Here is an 18748-nt window from a genome sequence, read left to right as displayed (position 1 = left end):
AGGTGGCATCCCTCACTTAGCCTAAAGTTCGCCATTTCAGGAGGACTGGCTGGCTAGCAAGCCCTACAGAGCTGCCTGTTTGTACTGCCCCTCCCTCTCTGCCCCCTCCCTGACTCCTGCAGGTGCTGGGATCCAAACTTGAGTTCTCATATGTGCATAGCAAACACTCCTGGGCCACCTTGACAATTTGTATGCACATCTGTGCACACGTGTGTGTGTGTGTGTGTGTGTGTGTGTGTGTGTGTGTGTGTGTGTGTGTGTTGGACAACCTCTGGTGTTATTCCTTGGATGCCATCCACTTACACTAGCCTGGAATCAACTAAGTTAGGCCAGCCTGGCTGGTAAGTGAGCCCCAGTGGACTGCCTTCCCAGTGAGTTACCATGCCCAGCTTTTTTTTTTTCTTTTTTTAACATTGGTTCTGGGAACTGAACTCATGTCCTCAGGCTTGCAACGCTGAGACATCTCCCCAGTCCCCATAGGCAAAAATTTAAGCACTATATGTGACCTTGGATCTCAAGGGAAGATTTCTTTCTGAGCTGGGCGTGGCGGTGCATGCCTTTAATCCCAAAGGCAGGTGGATCACCGTGAGTTTGAGGCCAGTCTGCTCTACAGAGTGAGTCTGGGACAGACAAGGCTACACAGAGAGACCTGTCTCAAAGCACCCCTCCCCCCAAAAATCTTTATGTTAAAATATATACAATAGTCATAAAAAGAAAAAAAAATCACGCACTTAAATTTTCAGATGTTACCATGAATTCCTCGACTTCGTCATCAGAATCATCTATCAAGGGCATGAAGGCATACCTAGGCAAAAGCAAAGGAGGCTTTAACCCTGTACCTGTCAGTCAGTGCATATAAAAACCGCACTGCCCAGGTTTCTTATGCATTAAGACAACTAACCTCCCACCTACCACATTTTAGCGGTTTCCCTAATGAAAAGAGGATGCTAATCAGATTAGTGACATTAAGGGGGGATAAGATCAAATACCTTCTCAAAAATACTGTTGATGGAGCCGGGGTGCAGTAGCGCACGCCTGTATAATCCCAGCACTTGGAGGGGGTGGGGTGCGAGGCAGGAGGATCTTTGTGAGTTCGAGGCCAACCTGGTCTACAAAGCAAGTTTAGGACAGCCAAGGCCACACAGAGAAACCCTGTCTCAAAAAAGAAAAAATACTGTTGATGACAAAATTTATTGCTACAAATTGTCAAGTATAGAAAGGAGGAAATTTAAAGACTGATTATGTGTATGAGTGTGTCACCTGCATATATTTCAGAACATTGCATGCCTGGTATCTGCAGAAGGCAGAGAAGGGCATCAGGTGCCCTGCAGCTGGAGTTACAGGTGGCTGTGAGCCACTGTGTGGGAACTGAGGACTAAACCTGGGTCATCGCAAGAGCAGCCAGCACTCTTAACCACTGAGCTATCTCTCTAGCCTTCAAGAAGAAAATATTTATAGACAAAAAAGCATTATGGGTTTGTTTTGTTTTTGTTTTTTCAATATAGGGTTTCTCTGTGTAGCTCTGGCTATTCTGGACTCACTTTTTAGACCAGGTTGGCCTGGAATTCTTGGAGATCCACCTGCCTCTGCCTTCTGAGTGCTGGGATTAAAGGCGTGCACCACCACTGCTTGGCTAAAAAGCATTATGTTTAGAAGGCTGATGTTCTATTTTCATCATCACCAAATGAATCTATATTTAAGCCAACATTTACACTTTAGAATACTCTGGACATTTTTGTATTTTAATTATTAAATACATCGTATATTAAATATACCACATATGATGCACTGTTGAAGGAGACCATCTTTCCTAAGGTCTTTTGGGCCATATCTATCAAAATAAAGGCTCTTTTGTCTCATAGCACTAGAAAAGTACCTCCAAAAGCATTCAGAAAACATTGCTGATAATAACAAAAAAAATCTAATAACAAAATGTCTAATATTTTTGGAACATCACACACACACACATATGTGTGTGTGTGTGTGTATGTGTGTGTTTGTGTGTGTGTATATATCCACTCACATTGCAAAAGATTGCACAGCCCTTGGTTACTGTGATGCATCTACCTATGGTAATATAGAGAGGCATATTTTAAAAAGAAGGGTATAGAACAGTACATGTATATATGATTATTCTTAGTTTTATTATTTAGTTTTTTAAAAAATTCTTTTAAGGACAGGATCTTGCTGTGTATTCCAGGCTGGCCTTGAACTTACACAGACCCACTTGGTTCTGCTTCCTGGCTGCTATGACTAAAGGTGTGTCCTAACATGCCCAGTGGTTTAAACATTTTTATTTATTTGTGTGTGCACATGGACTTGCATGTGCCCATACTACTGGAGGTCAGAGGACACCTTTCAGGAGTTGGTTCTCTACTTCCAACATGCGGGTGCCAACAACGAATCTGGGTCTGTAGTCTTAAGCTTTCACCTGCTGAGCTACCTCACTGGCCCAATATGACCATTTGTGAAAGAGAAAAGGAAACACTTCCTGGCATGCCCATTTCATTTTCCCTAGAGGGATACATAGAAACTCAGTAGTATAGCCGGGTGTGGTGGCGCACGCCTGTAATCCCAGCACTCGGGAGGCAGAGGCAGGCGGATCGCTGTGAGTTCGAGGCCAGCCTGGTCTATAAAGTGAGTCCAGGACAGCCAAGGCTACACAGAGAAACCCTGTCTTGAAAAACCAAAAAAGAAACAAAAAACAAAACAAAAAAAAAACCCTCAGTAGTTCTCTCCTCGGAGAAGATGGTGCAAGGGAAGGTGGGCTGACCATCACCGTCCACAGTGCGGCTTTCTGAACTGACATTCAGCCCTGGGCCACTGGGTCCTGCTCTCTCTGTCCTTCTTTCCTGAAATGTAAAATAGGCTGAAATCCAGAACCCCACACTCTATACCTGCCTGAGCATCAGGTCAGTGCTCTAGAAGCTTCTGACACTGAGCATTCTGGACTTCAGATTAGGATGCTTAGCCTGCAAAGTCTATGCAAATGTTCTAAACTCTGAAGAAAACATACCAAGCCAAAATCAGTTCTAAGCATGTAGGCTAAGAATGCCGCACCTGCTGCACCAACTGAACTGCACACCTGACTTCTATGTACATGGCTTTTCCTCAGTTCTCCCCAGACATACATTTCTTCCTAGCCTAAGCTTTCACATGCTAATTCTACTTAAAGCTATACCATAGTACATTCAGATCTTCATGGACTCTTCATCTACCTCCTGGACGGCTTCATGCCCCTCTCTCACTGTCTTCTATTTGTTACGCCTGTCTTCTCACCTGACTATTACAATTACTTAAAAACAAAGCACTTCCCAACAGTCTCTGCCCGTGCTTTCTGTCAGGGTCCAGATAAGCATCACAGCCGGCAGGGAAGGGATCCATGAGGTGAAGAATGAAACTCAGGTCAGCACCACTTTAGCAGGCGCTGGGTCAAAACTTCCAGAGTCTGACCTCAAGATTTGTTTTTCTTACACATTTAAGCACAGTAAAACTTTGGGTGGGTGGGGGAGTTGTCTTCATATGACAATTATCACAACAAAGCTTTAGAAAAGTTCTAAAGCTACATCAAAAACTCCCTTGCAAAGCAGCAAAGCACCTGTGCCTTTAGAACAAACAGTGGCCGGGCAATAAGCATTGAGGACAGATTCTATTGATGGAGGAGTCAAAATCCATGGGACCTCTTTCATAGGGGCCTAAACAATGCTCAGGATTTTGGGGGAGTCAGGTGAAGGCTGGCTCCATAGAACAGCAAAAAGAGTGCCAGGTTGTCAGACAACATTCACTCCAGCCTTCTGGGTGAATGGAGTGTCAGTCATTTTCTTCCCTTCAAGAAAGAAAAGCTAGTGTTTAATAATTCTGGGTTTTCTATGAGATGCGCCTCCTACAGTTTTCAACAGCACAGAAGGTAGCCAACAAATGCTTCCAAGCTGTGTCTCCCCAAGTTAGTTACCTCTGGTTATTTGCCGATGGCCTCCACAAGAACATTATCACAATGAGGATGAGGGAGAAGAGGAAGCTCCAAAATGCATCATCAACCCAGAGCTCCATCCAATCCTAGGACAAAGACGATCCAAACATAAAGCATCCACTTTCCGATAAATGTGCAAATGTCCCATTCAAACAGTGCGCAGTAGTGCTGAGACCTCCTTTCTTGTGAGTAAACAAGTAATAATTTTCTTCCAAGGAATCCTATGTTGTAAGCATTGTTTTGAAAAGGCATACATATTTACCTTCACAAAATTTTAGGACCAACAGAAAGATTTAGGGGGTTAAAATCAAAACACAGACTTAGAACTTTAAGCAGAAAATAACAAAGAGGAGAGGGGAAAAGCCAGAAGGTTTAGCTTCTTTCTTTTAGTCATCTCTTACACTGCAGCAGCTCGAGGCTTCTGGGCACACTGTGGGTGTGCGTGATCTCAAGAACCAGGTTCTGAGTGAGAACTGTATGCTTTCCCAGTTAGCCTGGGACACCTCCCCAAAGCCAACGCTGAGTGGGACATCAACGCAACACCACACTTAGATGTTTAGTCCCATTTGGATACAAAGCCAGGCTGGAGGTATAGCTCAGTGAGGCAGAGCACGTGCTGAGCATGTGCAGAGTCCTGGGTACCACTCTAGCAAAAAACAGTAAAAAGGAAGGAAAAGGGGGAAAGGAGCACAAAATTCCTTTTCAAGATATATAAAAAGCAGTTCAAAAAAGGGATAAAAAACTCTGGAGGAATTTGCTCAGATAAATATTTATTTTTGGTGTTGTGAGACAGGGTCAAAATGTAGTCCAGGCTCACCTGGAACTTTGGATCCTTCTGTCTCCTCCTCCACCTCCTGAGTGCTGAGATAAAGGCTTGTACCACTACTACCAGTTTATATGGCACTGGGGTTAAACCCAGGGCTTGTGCAGCTGAGGCAAACATTCGACCAACTGAGATCCACCCTTAGCCTCAGAGTTATTTAAAAGAGAAAAAAGAAGGCAGGCAGTGGTGGCACATGCCTTTAATCCCAGCACTTGGGAGGCAGAGGCAGGCGGATCACTGTGAGTTCAAGGGAAGCCTGGTCTACAAAGGACAGCCAAGGATACACAGAGAAACCCTGTCTCGGAAACCCGCCCCCCTCTCCGAGAGAGAGAGAGAGAGAGAGAGAGAGAGAGAGAGAGAGAGAGAGACAGAGAGACAGAGAGAGAGAGAGAGAGAGAGAGAGAGAGAGAGAGAGAGAGGTTTTGATGATTCTACAGAAAATAGGTCAAAATGAAAGAAAAATCTTCAATAAAATTATTTTACAAACTAAACTCATTGAAATTCCACAAAATAAAACAGTATAATTAAAAACAATAATTAATAATCAATTAAATAAATGATGTAATTCTTTAATAATTTAATTAACCACTTATTATCTAATCAATTTAACTAAGTCTTGAAATACTTAAGATTTTACTTACTGATTGGCATTTTGCGATCCTGAAGGTCTTTGTTGTCCACACCATAAACACTATGGAAGCTGAAAGACAGACAGAGTCACCTTCGAGAAAACATACAATCCTGACAGAGGCTGTTTTAGAAAGAGGCATAGAAGGCTTACCCAGCACAGCAAAGATGAGAGTATTTGTAAAATGCCTATACAATGAGAATTTCACCGTGTTCTTTCTGAGCCTTAGAGTCTTCATAGTCTGTGCCAAACTTATAAAAATGTGAAAAACTAGTTAAGGAAAAACATGGAAAATGCCAAAGTATAGTTAAAAGAAAACACAGTAAGAATCTTGTACTATATTCCCAAATATATCAGTGCTAAATACAGTTCCTAACATTTGAAGTCAAAACACAGAAAATGTATCTTGATCTATACAGTATGACCATTCTAAAATTAGTTAATTACAGTTTTCTTTTTTCTAAAAAGATTTATTTATTTATTTATACAGTATTCTGCCTGCATGCCAGAACACTTGATCTCATTATAGATAGTTATGAGCCACCATCTGGTTGCTGGGAATTGAACTCAAAACCTTCGGAAAAACAGCCAATGCTCTTAACCTCTGAGCCATCTCTTTAGCCCTAATTACAGTTTTCTATATAAAAATTTTCATTTTCTTCCCTTTCTTTCTTTCTTTTGGTTTTCCAAGCCAGGGTTTTTCTGTGTAATAGCCCTGGCTGCTCTAGAATTCTCATTGTAGATCAGGCTGGCCTTGAACTCAGAGATCCAACTGCCTCTGCCTCCGAGTGCCAGGATTAAAGGCCTGCACCACCATGCCCGGCTATATAAAAATTTTCATAAAAAAAAAAAAAAAAAAAAAACCGAACAGACTTCAAGGAAAAAAAGCAAGAAGGCCTGTGATGTGTTCCTGTAACACAGGACAGTGCAGGGAGTAGTCAAAGCAGAAGCCCTAAGCTCAGACATGCCTTCTAATACCTGTGACACCATTTGCTGCACGCTTTTCAGTTGCTTTTTTGTTTTCTTTTTCTAGCTAGTTCTTTTTTTTGGGGGGGGGGCACCAGGTTTTTATACACTTCAATGGAAGTGACACCAGCGTAGGAAAGGTGGTGTTGCTGAGGTGTTACAGATGGACATAGCAAGCCCAGCATTTGAGAGATGGACCCTGATGAACAAGGAATTCTAGGCAAGCCTCAGCTACAAACAGTTCAAGACCAGCCTGAAATACATGAGCCCCTATCTCAAAGAGTGCTGGGATTAAAGGCGTGCATCACCACCACTCGGCTTTCTAGCTAGTTCTTACATTGTGCATTCAGTAGGTGTGAGTGAGTAATTAGGGCATCTATCAATTCCCTTTTATAAATTAAAAACTAACAGATAACACAAGACTGAGTTAAGTTGGTATCTTATGGAGAGATAGGGACACACTAGGAATATAAGCTCTTTAAGAGTGTTAAAGGCCAAGGAGAAGACCTGAAGACAGGAGAAAGCAAGTGAGGGGAGTTGGCTGGACACAGTGACAATATACAGGTCTTTCCATGAGGTCTCTGGGGTCTCATGAGGGCCTTTAAGGAGATTGTGCACTGGGTTCAAGGACACTGGAGCGAAAGGCTTGACGTTGGTGAAATTAGTATTTTTTTTTAACTAGACAATGGGTCAGAAGGCTCAGCTAATGGTTCATGAGACAGAGAACAGGACTGGAGGACACGGGTCTGAGGTCAAGTAAGGCAGGCGCGTCCTGGATCTGCTGACTTTCCCCAGAATACAAAATGGTGGAGGGGAACTTTCAGCGCTGGACACTTTCCAGGAGCACAAGGCTCAAGTCAATCCTGCCAAGAATGAGGAAAGAGGTGTCCTTGCTGACCCCCAGTCCAGCAGAGGCCTGCAGATCTCTGCTCATTTAGTGGGTTCCTCTTTGGGAACAGAGCAGCAGCATTTATTAATGAACCAGATACCACAATAATAGAATGCAGAGCAATCTTTGGATTCATGTTTGTTATTTAAAAGACTACTTCATAAATAAAAAAAATATCCTGTTCAAACTAAAACTACTTTATAAAAACTGATTTTTCAATCTTTATAAACACCTAATATTTTACAAGACGTTCCTTCCCCTTCCTTTCTTTCCTCTCTCCCCTTCTCTCCCTCTCTCTCTTTCTCTGTCTCTCTCTTGTTTTAGTTAATTTTTTCAAAGCTCTTTGAATCAGAGTCTCACTATGTAGCCCTGATCAAGAGATTCTTCTGCTTCTGCCTCCAAGTGCTGGGATGCTGGGATTAAAGTGCGCATCACCAGGCCTGGCATGACTGGCTCCCAAAGTAACATAATCCGACTACTTAGGACCTACTGTGAGATTCTACAAAAATGCAAACACATTGTACCCCTTTAAAGAGATCAAATGAAACAAGCAAGTTTGTTCTCATTAAATCATCCAAAAGTGTTCTTTAAAAGCCAAGGGATTAAAAAATATCAAAAGCAAATTTGAAGCTACCTAAAGCTTTACTTACCAAGACACTGTTTAGGTCAAGTTTAACTCCCCCCACCGCCGCCCCCTGCAGAAGGGAAAGCAGTGAGGAAAGCGCACAGGCCCCACAGGGTGGAGAGAGGCAGCCGAGCATGCTGCTGCGCGGCAGAAAAGGATATCCACCAGCACAAGCCCGAGTCAAGGAGAGAGAGAGGCAGGCTGGCCAGAAGAACAAGATCAGAGTCATTCGCCTGCAGCAAAACAGCAAAAATAAAAAAATAAAATAAAAAAATAAGCAAGCAGGAAAGGGGGGCATGGCGAGACATAAAAAAAGGCTGTCAACTCTGAAACTGTCAGTTAGATTCTGACGGGATTAACTGCTTTTGTGTTAGGTTTATCAAAATCAGAAAGCAAGGTCGTTATCTAAAACCATCAGTTTTTTATCTAGCCCTACTAGTACCTGCTTGTCATCTGTAACCACTCAGGAAACCCACTTCTCACTCTATAGTGATTAAAAATGACCAAACAGCAGCTGATAGCAAACTCTGAATTCAGGTTCAAAGGAAAAGGGTATTAGAGTAAAGCGATACCACCCAGAATAATTTTAATTTCTACATTTCTTTATGACACTGAGTAAGTTATACCTCTCATTTTGCTCTCCTCACCTCCCTAGCCCTGTGCGGCTCACTGCCTACCGGAAGGTAACAAAGCCCACGCTGTGCAAAGGAGGTGATACCCTGCCCACATTTACAGAGATGGGATCAGAAAAGAAAGAGCTGCTTTTCTATGGAACTTTCCATGACAGGGAAAACTACCTGAGTGTTTTCCCAATAAATCGCTCTGGGTGGTTAAGAAGAAATCTTTGGACTATATATATCTTTAAATTTCCAAGAGAAAACAGCACATTTTGTTTATTTTGTTTTTTCAAGATAGGGTTTCTCTGTGTAGCCTTGGCTGTTCTGGACTCACTTTGTAGACCAGGTTGGCATCGAATTCACAGAGATCCACTTGCCTCTGCCTTCCGAGTGGTGGGATTAAAGGCGTGAGCCACCACGCCCAGCTTTGTTTGTTTTTAAGACAGAGTCACTTTATGAGCCCTGACTGTCTTTGGACTCTCTTTGTAGCTCAGGTTGGCCTCTGCTTGATGCAAGGACATATTTCCTGACTTGTGAAAAGCTCTGAGCATAAGCTATTTTAGGAAAGAGGCAATTTCCAAAGGGCAGCTGAGCCTCCCTTCTACACACACAATGGCAGAGGACAAGCCGTTAGGACAGAGATGTACTGCGGGGGGGGGGGGGGGGGTTGCTTGTCTTCCCAGTTCCAGAGTTGTCTAGTTCCTGTCCGTTCTCTGCAGGAAGGCAAGCAGCTCTAAGAAGACACTGCAGTGCACTCTCCCTGTGGCCTCATCTGCCACGATTCCCCTTTGACACAGGAACAAACGAAGGTGGGACATTCTGCCACTGTCTCCTTCAACTTCACACTTGATGTGTTCCCCTCAGTTCTTCTCCAAGTGTTTCCTCTCAGTTTCCTTCCTCATAAGCTCCTGCTTATGCTAGTCGATCACTTCTGTGAAGTCTTTACTTTTCTCCCTCTTGCCTCTATTCTCACACCGACACTCTAAAATGGCAATTTCTCCTGCTCTGCTGTTTCAGCGAACTCTGTAAGTGCAGAGACAATGCTCTCTGTCTGCACCTCGCTGTGAGGTGTACACTGAGCACTTACATGCTTAGGAACAAACAGGTAAATAAAGACATTCTTATCTGGGCAGTTACTACTTTCCTGTCTTTAACTAAACTTCTATATTGAAAAAAAAATTATGCACAATTATATTTCATTCTATCATTATTATGAATTAAAAGTAATGTGATTTTAATGATGCCACAAACTGTTTTGGGAGGACACGATAAAGGATATGAACCACACAAAAATGGAGTCAATAACTGCTAAAACAATGTCACTCAAAACAACAGACAAATGCTTAGAGCCCTGAAAGATAAAAACAGGGAAAGCCTAAATTTACATGAGTTTCATTGCAGTGGACAAGTATCATCTGATGAAGAGAAACAGTTTTGCTTTTCATTAACTACAATGCTATGGACGGTTTTATACCCTGATGGAATTGTGTTTAGCACAAAGAAGCCATCTGTTTTGGAAACAATGAATGTACTTTCTTACTAACTTATTTTATGCTAGAAATAAATGGATTGGCAAATAAAGACAATGCTTGTCATGCCCCAGTCTCACCCAGACCTGTCATTTCAATATCCTTCCTCTTCACCCCAAACCTAGAGCTGGGAGTATCAAAGAAATCTGGGCCTGACCTCCCCCTGCCGGTAAAGGGACGGACGCACTCATGCAGAATAGGCGGAGTAAAGGCGGAGATTGGGTGGAAAAGGAGTAACAAATGATAAGTTAGGCACTTGCTTCAAAATTCATATTAAAAACAGCCATTATCTAAATTGTCCAGTACGTAAAATTTTAAATGTATTATATTGTTTATATATGGGGTATTATTTTTCCTAGACTTTTTAGCAAAGATTAACCGCCTATGAATTATACATACACATATATATTTAAATATATATAAAGGATTCTTCATGACTACGCAAAGGAACAAATATGCTCAACGAGTAAGAGAGCAGGCTCGCTGACACAGACACACACGCATCATGACAATGGCATGAAGATTCTAACACTGCCGAAAATGTCCTCCTCTAAGAGCCAAACAAAAACACACAGAGTAACTAGTTGCTCTGAGCACAAGGACATCATCTTCCCGTTGAATCCAAATACGTTTTGGGGGAAATACAAAATTCTTTGGATCAAGTAAACTACAGCAAGCTCCTTAACCACTTGGCCTCGACATCTTAAGAACCCCTGCTCCTTTCACTGAGTTGTTGGGCTGTTTTGTTTTTATTTTCCTTAGGGCTTTTTACAGATTAAAATTCCAACACTTCCTCAGAGGACAAAGTGCTGCTGCCCCCATGACCGAGTCTTCCCTGGGCCTAAGCTCCTCCTGGGTCTTCCAACAATGAGCCCTGACTCCCCAGAGAGCAAGTCCAGTCAGAGCAGAGTTAGAGCCAAGTGAGAATCAAGAGCATAACTCCCTCTTGTCCCTTTGGACCTGTTTCTGAGCCCGGGATAAGATATGTCTGTGTTTAAAGTATGTAAGGGCAAAGTTAGAGGTCATTAATAATGACCACAGACATTTCTGGATAGAGCTACTTCCCAGGGTGACATCAGTGGTGCTTTCACCATCTGTCACTTTAGGAAGCACTCTGCTGGGCTTTTCCCTCACCAAGTATTAATAGAGCAGACTAGTCCACCTGAAAAAAGTTCATACATTTTTATCTTAAAAACAAAGAAAAGCGAAGAGACAAAGTATGATGGCATTCTGTAGCAATAAAAAGGGGGGAATGGGTTAACATGGCTTTTACCCCGATGACTCTCATGACGCCTTCGATGGCTGCAAAGACCAAGTAAAGCAGTCCCAGTCCAATCACCCGGTGCATGACTGTTCCTAACCGAGGCCTGCAGTAAGCAGAAGGGGGCGGGGGAGGAGCATGGTGAGTAGAGAGCATCTGAACACAGAACTTGCAGTGTCAATACAGAGAGGGCACTGTCTAGTCACACGGCAGTGCATGGGACTCTGTGTTTTCTTTCACAGGACACATCAGAGGCTCAGGAGCACCAGGTGCCGGCGAAGAACCTGAGTGTGGCCACAAAGGTGCCGGGGGAGCTGAAGTCCAAGCAATAGGATGAACATAACCAAGCACTATTTCTTAGGATGCAGGAGCAGGCTGGAGAACCTAGGATACGTCAGCTTCTAGGGCTGACCAAGATGATAACGTCTACTAACGCCAACTACAAATCACACAGAGCGCTGTCTTGAAGGAGCCCATTGGTCTTGTGACTGGCACTGCAAAATGAGTACAAGGCAGTCATGTTCAAACCTCAGGTGAGGAGTTAAGTGTCAGCTGGGGCGTGGTGGCCCCTTTCAGATTACAGGCAAGGATGGGCTTGGAATGCAAGGCCCAGGCTGGCCTTCAACTGGTGATCCTTCAGACTGGTATTACGGGTGTCAAGAGACCTAGTTATAGCCTAACAATTCTACTCCGTGATACTTACTCAAGGAAACAAGTCTACCTAAAAGCTTGTTTGTCAATGGTCATGACAGCTTTACCATTATTGTCAAACTTTAGGGGGGGGAAACTTTCACCAGCTATTTAGCCCAACACATTTAGGGAGAAGAGCATCCTCATTACCTCGGGAATGCTATATGTAACAGAGCCCTCTAGGAAGCACACATCATGGGGATGAATACTGCTGTGCCCCTTTAAGATAAGCACAGCTCCTGCTTAGCGTCCTGCCTTTAGAATGGAAAGAACTCAGCAGAACCAATTGTGGATGACAACCCCCGACTAGAAAACCAACAAGATCATACATAGGCTGGCTCTCAGCACCATTAAGAGGTAAGCAATTTAGCTAATCCCTACTCTGTAGTGTTGTTTGTCTATACCTGATACACTCAATTAGAAACGAAGCTGAATAAAAAACATTTACAAAAGTGACCAGAACTCCAAGACAGCTATGAGTTAAATTAGCCAATAACATGTCAGAAATTGGGGCTTAAATGGAAAAAAAGAAAGTCTTAGTCCTTATGGTGGGCAGATCCTCACACCAGAGGGGTTGGCAGTTCAGCATTATGACAGCTACGAAGGAAGATCTGTAATTCAAGGACATGGCTGGGTTTCCGTGCTTGCATCTGGACTGAGATGGCAGTTTCTAAACAGTCTCCACTGCCCTTGTGAAAAAAAACACCAGACACAGCAATGCCATCTCTGCGTAGGTCACAGAGCTAACCCAACTCCATCATTTATTTTAGCTTCCCTCCTGTCTACTCTTCAGGAAACGCCTAGGCGCCTGACACCTTGGTGCTAGCTGTACTCCCAAACACAACTCGACTCAGCAAGAAGGCATGAGAATGCAGACCTTTGAAGCTACCCCCCCCCTTTTTTTTTTTGAGACAAGGTTTCCCTGTGTAGCCCTGGCTGTCCTAGACTCGCACTGTAGATCAAGCTGGCCTTGAACTCACAGCAATCCGCCTACCTCTGCCTCCCGAGTGCTGGGATTAAAGGCATGCGCCACCACACCGAGCTGGAAGCCACGCTCTTAGTACCACTTTCCTATCTCTACCTTTGCCGTGGATACTTCAGAGCGCCTCTATTTCTCCCAGTATTTTTATATTAGTTGACATCAAGGTTGCTTCCCCAATGATCCTGTTACCTTGAAAAGAGCCATGCACTTAAACTACCTGCCAGTCATTCACACTACTGTGCAAAGACAACGGCTGGCGTTACAAGATTTCTACTTCAAAATGACCTTCCTCTCACCTCTCCAGGGCTGCCTGTGCCTGTGCTGCAGTGGTAGGGTTAGAGTCTCAGGTGGGATGGCTACTCTGGGCGAGCATGACCCCTCCTGGCTCCCTGGTAGGTCAATGGCACCACAGCCCATTAGTGAAGCTTGCAGACGGGAGTGACCCAGATGATGACAATCTTCAGTCTCCTACCAGAGATCACCCACAAAAGCAGGGAGGGTGTTCCTGTGGGTTACAGCCCTCCCAAGCATGGAGTCATCTCTGGGTACATACCCCCACCCCCAGACTGCTTTATAGACAGTAACAGTGTTGACATCTGGATGGCTGTGGGCACTGGCCCCTCCACTACCCCCACTATTACTAGTAGAACCCCTGCAAGTTGGGTCCATCCCATGTTTCTTGCAAACCTAGGTACCTCTTACTCAGAGCACAGTTCTTCTATCAGCCCTAGCCTCTTCTGCAAGCTTGTTAAAACAAGGTCAAGACAGGTAAACAAGGTTGTGAGAAAGGAAGATTCGGGGTGGTGGGGTCAAGCCTCCTGGCTTCAGTCTTGCAGTTTCTGGACCTATTATGGAGCTCTCATGGCTCTAACATTAGAACAGAGTGTCCAGTACTTCATGGCTTTGTGATCTATAGGGCAAGGGAAGATGGTATGTCCAGCAGAAAATAAGTGGCGACCCTATTTATGATGGCTATGTACTTTGGGCTTGGATTTGTTGCAACTTTATAATAAAACATAGACTGATATAAGATGGCACATGCCTATAATCTCAGCACTTGGTGGGCTCAGGCCACCTTGGCTCCTTGGGGTTCAATTCAGGATCTTCATTTGGAGATAATATAAAATGGCAAGTTTTTTAGTTGTTGCTGGTTTTTTGTTTTGTTTTGTTTTGTTTTTTCCCCAAGACAGGGTTTCTTGGTGTAGCCTTGGCTGTAATGGAGCTTACTCTGCGGACCAGGCTGGCTTTGAACTCACAAAGATCCGCCAGACTCTGTCTCCCGAGTGCTGGGATTGAAGGTGTGCACCACCTTTTAAAAATCCATGTTCCTGCAGGTTCTTCCTTTTGGGGATTGATTTAGGTTACAACACTGACAAGTCCCCAGCTCCATAAAGGCCATGGTGTGCACAGGTGTGCACAGACCGGAGTCAGGAGCTGTTCAGTGCAACAATACTTACTTCACGATGCCATAACCTAAGCTCACAATGATCACAAGCAGGCGAGCCAATGTCCTCTTTAGTGCAGATATCAACTCCGCAAATATAAGTAAGCCTTGGGCTGAGGGGCAAGAAAAAACAAACAATTGGTCATGGGTACTTTTGGAGGCCTTCTAAGACTCTAAAATATTACCGTGTGCAATGACATTGACATCAGACTAATTAGCCATATGTAATTTACAAGCCATTTAATCCAAGTGATATTTCAGGCCTCAGTGGAAGGCAACACTACCTCCTGAAGACTCACCATAGGGCAGTGTTCTTACGTCACCCTGAAACCTACCAGGGCTCCCCTCTAGCCCATCCCTCTTCATGTCCAGCAAGTATCTGAAAGCCATCATGCTCTCTGCAGTTCTCTTTTTTCCATGTGCTTTGTCATTTATTCATTTAAAACGTACATTTGTAGGTAGGGTAAAGTGCTACCCTAGAACGTGCAAGGCCCTGGGTTCAAATCCTAGCCCACAAAAAGAAACGAAAGTAGTCACTGCTCCTGCTGTGTGACTGCGATAGTAGAAGAGGCCCCTTGATCCCTGTCTGCACAGACTTTGAACTGTGGCCAGCCCATGTGAGCAGACACGGGGTCCACATGTGACACAGTAACCCTGGGACTAGGAGGAAGCAATGCAATACACAGGGGGAGGGGCGTCATTGGTCTGCAAAACTCACAGCAGGTGACACATCAATAGGACTTACAGACTAAGTGGAAGTACGCGGAAGAGAAAGGGTGAATGCAGCAGCCCTTGGGAGGCACAAAGGAGGCGAGACACAGCGTGTATGCAGTGGAGGGCAATGTCAGATGCCAAGAGTAGAGCAGAGGACAGAGGCAGGGTCACTCAGGGTTCTGGGGACTCTGCTGGCGAATAATCTAGACTTAATGCTCAAGGCAGTGGGGAGTCAACAATAGTAACCAGGGAAGAGGACTTGGTAAACTACAGCCTAGGGGCCAAGGGTGGCCTTGCATATTTCTGTAAGTCAACTTTATCCTCACAGCACAGACATGCTTTATTTATTGTCTATGGCTGCTCCTCACAATGGCAAAGCTGAGTAGTCCCAGCAGAGACCGTGTGGTATGCAAAGTCAGAAATATTTAGTACATGGACTTTACAGGACTCTTCAAATATACTGACAGTGACCCAGCGTTTCTTTGCCAATCTCTCTGGTGACATCCGAGATGAAGGACTTGGACTCCCCGATGGCTGCAAATGGCCCTTCATCTCTTCCTGGGTGTCTGGGTTTTGCTGCTCTTCAGTTCATATTGCTTTTGCTTTCTCTAGGTAGGAGATCCGCCCCAGAACAGAGAGGCAATGAGCTGCCTGTGCTGACTCTCGGTCATGCGTCAACCCCAACTCTTTAGCATGTTGCTACCCTCCACCTCACCCCCGACAGCACTTGGGAGGGAATCCAGGACCTACATAAGCCAGGCAAGTTATCCGCCACTGGGCCACCCCCCCAGCACCCCACTACCTGACTCAGAGCACATATGCCAACATCTCTGCATGCATACACAAGGCCACACACAGCAGGAGCAGCTCTACTGCGCAGTCCTCCACGCTGGCCCTTTGTTTAGTCTTTTGTAGATGTGCTTTTAGCCTTTCTATTTTGAGAAACATTCCTCAGCAGAGAGAAAATACTGTAATAAGTTTCTATGAATCCATCCTTCAGCTTCAATAGGCAGTTGAATCCAAAGTGGTTTCATGATGGCAGCATCATTACTGTCTGTTAATAATTTATGCTGGGGTCATTTGTGACTGTGCCCCAACGGACATTTTTTTTATCCCTTTGAAATCTCCCTCTTTCCAAAGTGTCAGTGCTAAGACTGGACCCTCACTTCTCCACCCTGTTTGACTCTATCTTCTACAAGCCTGAGGCACACATCTGAAATGTGTGACAGCAGCCTTGCCAGCTTCAGACATCCCACTGTGCAAGCCATGGTAGTGCCTCCCTTGGTCACAGGAAGCTCTTGCAGGGCGAAGAAAAGAAGACAGCACAAACTACAGACCCACACACTCATTTTACTTTCTAGGGCCAAAGAGCCTTTCTTTTCTTTTTCAAAGAAGAGGAAAAAAAAATCAAAAGCAAGCTGGGCGTGGTGACGCAGGCCTTTAATCCCAGCACTCGGGAGGCAGAGGCAGGTGGATTGCTGTGAGTTCTAGGCCAGCCCAGTCTACAAAGCGAGTCCAGGACAGCCATGGCTACAGAAAGACCCTGCCTTGAAAAACCAAAACCAAACCAAACCAAAACATAACAAAAGCATTGGCTACACTTCAAGTACCCTTTGGAGAATGGGAATTTTCTTTATCCAGAAAGAAAAGTGAAGGGAAAATTAAAAAAGAAAAAAGAAAACAAGTGGAGAGAACACATATGCTAGCTCAGATGGCTGGGGTGCTACTCTGACACTCTCACTTGTGTTGGGGGTGGAGGGTGCACAAGCCTATACACCAGGGGACACAGGTGCCCTGACTTAGCATGTTCCACCTTAGTCCCCTGAGACAGTCTCTCACTGAACCTGCAGCTAGGCTGCTAGCAAGCAAGCTCCATGGAACCCCCACAGTGCTGGGGTTGTAAGCATCCAGGCAGCCACACCTGGCTTTTAAAGTGGGAACTGGCAATCTGCCTCAGGTCCTCATGCTTTTAGTAAGTGCTGTACGCACTGAGCCACCCTCCAGGTCCCTGACATTCTCATGCTGGCTACACACACTCGTGGAAATGGTCAAAACTTACTTGACAGTCCAGTGCTGTTGATGTTTTGGTATTCACTATAAAAAACTGCTTTTTCAAGCATTCCTAGGAAAATAACAGCTGCAATCCAGAACTGGATTCTTAATATATCTTTCCAGTAACAGGCAGACCACATCAGCCAGAGGACACCATATAATATGTAAACAATACACATCACCATGTAAAACTGCAGGAAGAGAAACAGTGTTAGCCTCCGACCCTTCTGACTCTAGAGAGCTGACGTCTCGAGTCTCCCACCCTGCATGTCTTAGTCATCCTGGAAGAAGAAAGAGAGGGAATGTCAACGCATTACCTACAAAGCAGTTGTTACTACGGAACTCTTACAATTCTTAAAAATTCACTTGGAAGAAAGGAAGAGAAGTACTCACAATCATTAGAGGCCAGTCTGATGCAGAGATGTATCCATGAGGCCCCACCATAGAGAGAGAAACTAGCGACAGCACCAAGAGGAAAGGAGGAGAAATACAAGAGTTAATTAATGATCAGACTTTAAAACACATTTTAAACATAAGCTCATTTCTTCCTATCTATTAAAAAGAGTATATTAGTATTAAGATAAGCATCAAGTCTTCAAAATAGATGTATGGCTAACAAACCACCTTTGAAAAACATGTTTTAAACAGATAATATTCACATTAATGACAAGAACTACAGAATACAGATAATGTAAGCATAGCGGGTAAGTGTACCATTTAAATCCCAGACTGCATCTGTTTTTTCCGTTTTAATAGAGACAATGAAGATATGGAAGCCATCTTTCTGGGTCCTGGCTACAACATCCTGCAATAGGAGAAGAAGTCTTTGTTCTTTGGAGCTGACTCATGTGTGAGATACAGTTACATGGTTAACACTTTTTGACAGTTTTAATAACAGATCACACAGGTGGCGGGAGGGAAGACACTGCCACCATTTACGTCTTACCCGAGAGAGGGAAGGAAAGTTCTCATCCTCAGCATCTTCCGCTACTTACACTGCCACAGCTCCCCATGCACTCTCATTCTGTGTTCTCTTTAATATTATCATTCAAATACTTTTTTCTGGGTTGGTCTTGGTGACACACACCTTTAACCCCAATACCCAGGAGGCAGAGGCGAGTGAACCTCTGTGGATTCAAGGCCAGCCTGGTCTATAGAAAGTTCCAGGCTACTCAAGATCACGGAGTGAAACCCAGTCTTAAAACAAAACAAAACAACCAACAACCAAAACCAAAACTACCTGATGGGAAGCAGTGGCACAGGCCTTTAATCCCAGCACTTGGGAGGCTGAGGCAGGAGCCTGGCCTGGAGCCTGGCCTACAGAGAGTGTTCCAGGACAGCCAGGGCTACACAGAGAAACCCTGTCTTAAAAAAAAACAAAACAAACAATTCTAATATTGGAACTCTCATATTCCATCCTAATATTACCAAACATTTAGTTTTAACTAAATGCTGTTTTTAAAAAAACTGAGTTGAGAGAGAAGTGAGATGTCAAAACTATGTCAGACTAGCCAGAGAGCTTGAGTCTGAGGCCAGTCTGGGCAGCAGTAAGACTGTG

General features: G+C 44.2%; 1 protein-coding gene across 2 annotated transcripts in view; it reads right to left on the bottom strand.

Annotated features, from left to right (window-relative positions):
- Positions 1 to 18748, bottom strand: part of Tmem87b (transmembrane protein 87B) — a 35427-nt gene that overhangs the window by 6249 nt on the left and 10430 nt on the right. The window contains exons 6-15 of one of the 2 annotated variants that reach the window (XM_051144595.1): positions 17905 to 17995; positions 17584 to 17645; positions 17198 to 17381; positions 14438 to 14537; positions 11321 to 11414; positions 9799 to 9869; positions 5575 to 5684; positions 5435 to 5493; positions 3953 to 4056; positions 732 to 805 (exon numbers count right to left, since the gene is read on the bottom strand). In XM_051144595.1, coding sequence (XP_051000552.1) covers positions 732 to 805; positions 3953 to 4056; positions 5435 to 5493; positions 5575 to 5684; positions 9799 to 9869; positions 11321 to 11414; positions 14438 to 14537; positions 17198 to 17381; positions 17584 to 17645; positions 17905 to 17995 — 949 coding nt within the window. Of the gene's footprint in view, positions 1 to 731; positions 806 to 3952; positions 4057 to 5434; positions 5494 to 5574; positions 5685 to 8062; positions 8135 to 9798; positions 9870 to 11320; positions 11415 to 14437; positions 14538 to 17197; positions 17382 to 17583; positions 17646 to 17904; positions 17996 to 18748 lie in introns of both variants that reach the window. The other variant, XM_051144594.1, reaches the window with a different exon arrangement.

Source organism: Acomys russatus, chromosome 4 (genome assembly GCF_903995435.1).
Source record: "Acomys russatus chromosome 4, mAcoRus1.1, whole genome shotgun sequence".
In the NCBI taxonomy this organism is placed as follows: Eukaryota; Metazoa; Chordata; class Mammalia; order Rodentia; family Muridae; genus Acomys; species Acomys russatus.
Note: the sequence above shows the minus strand (reverse complement) of the source record. Positions and strands in the feature narration are given on the sequence as shown.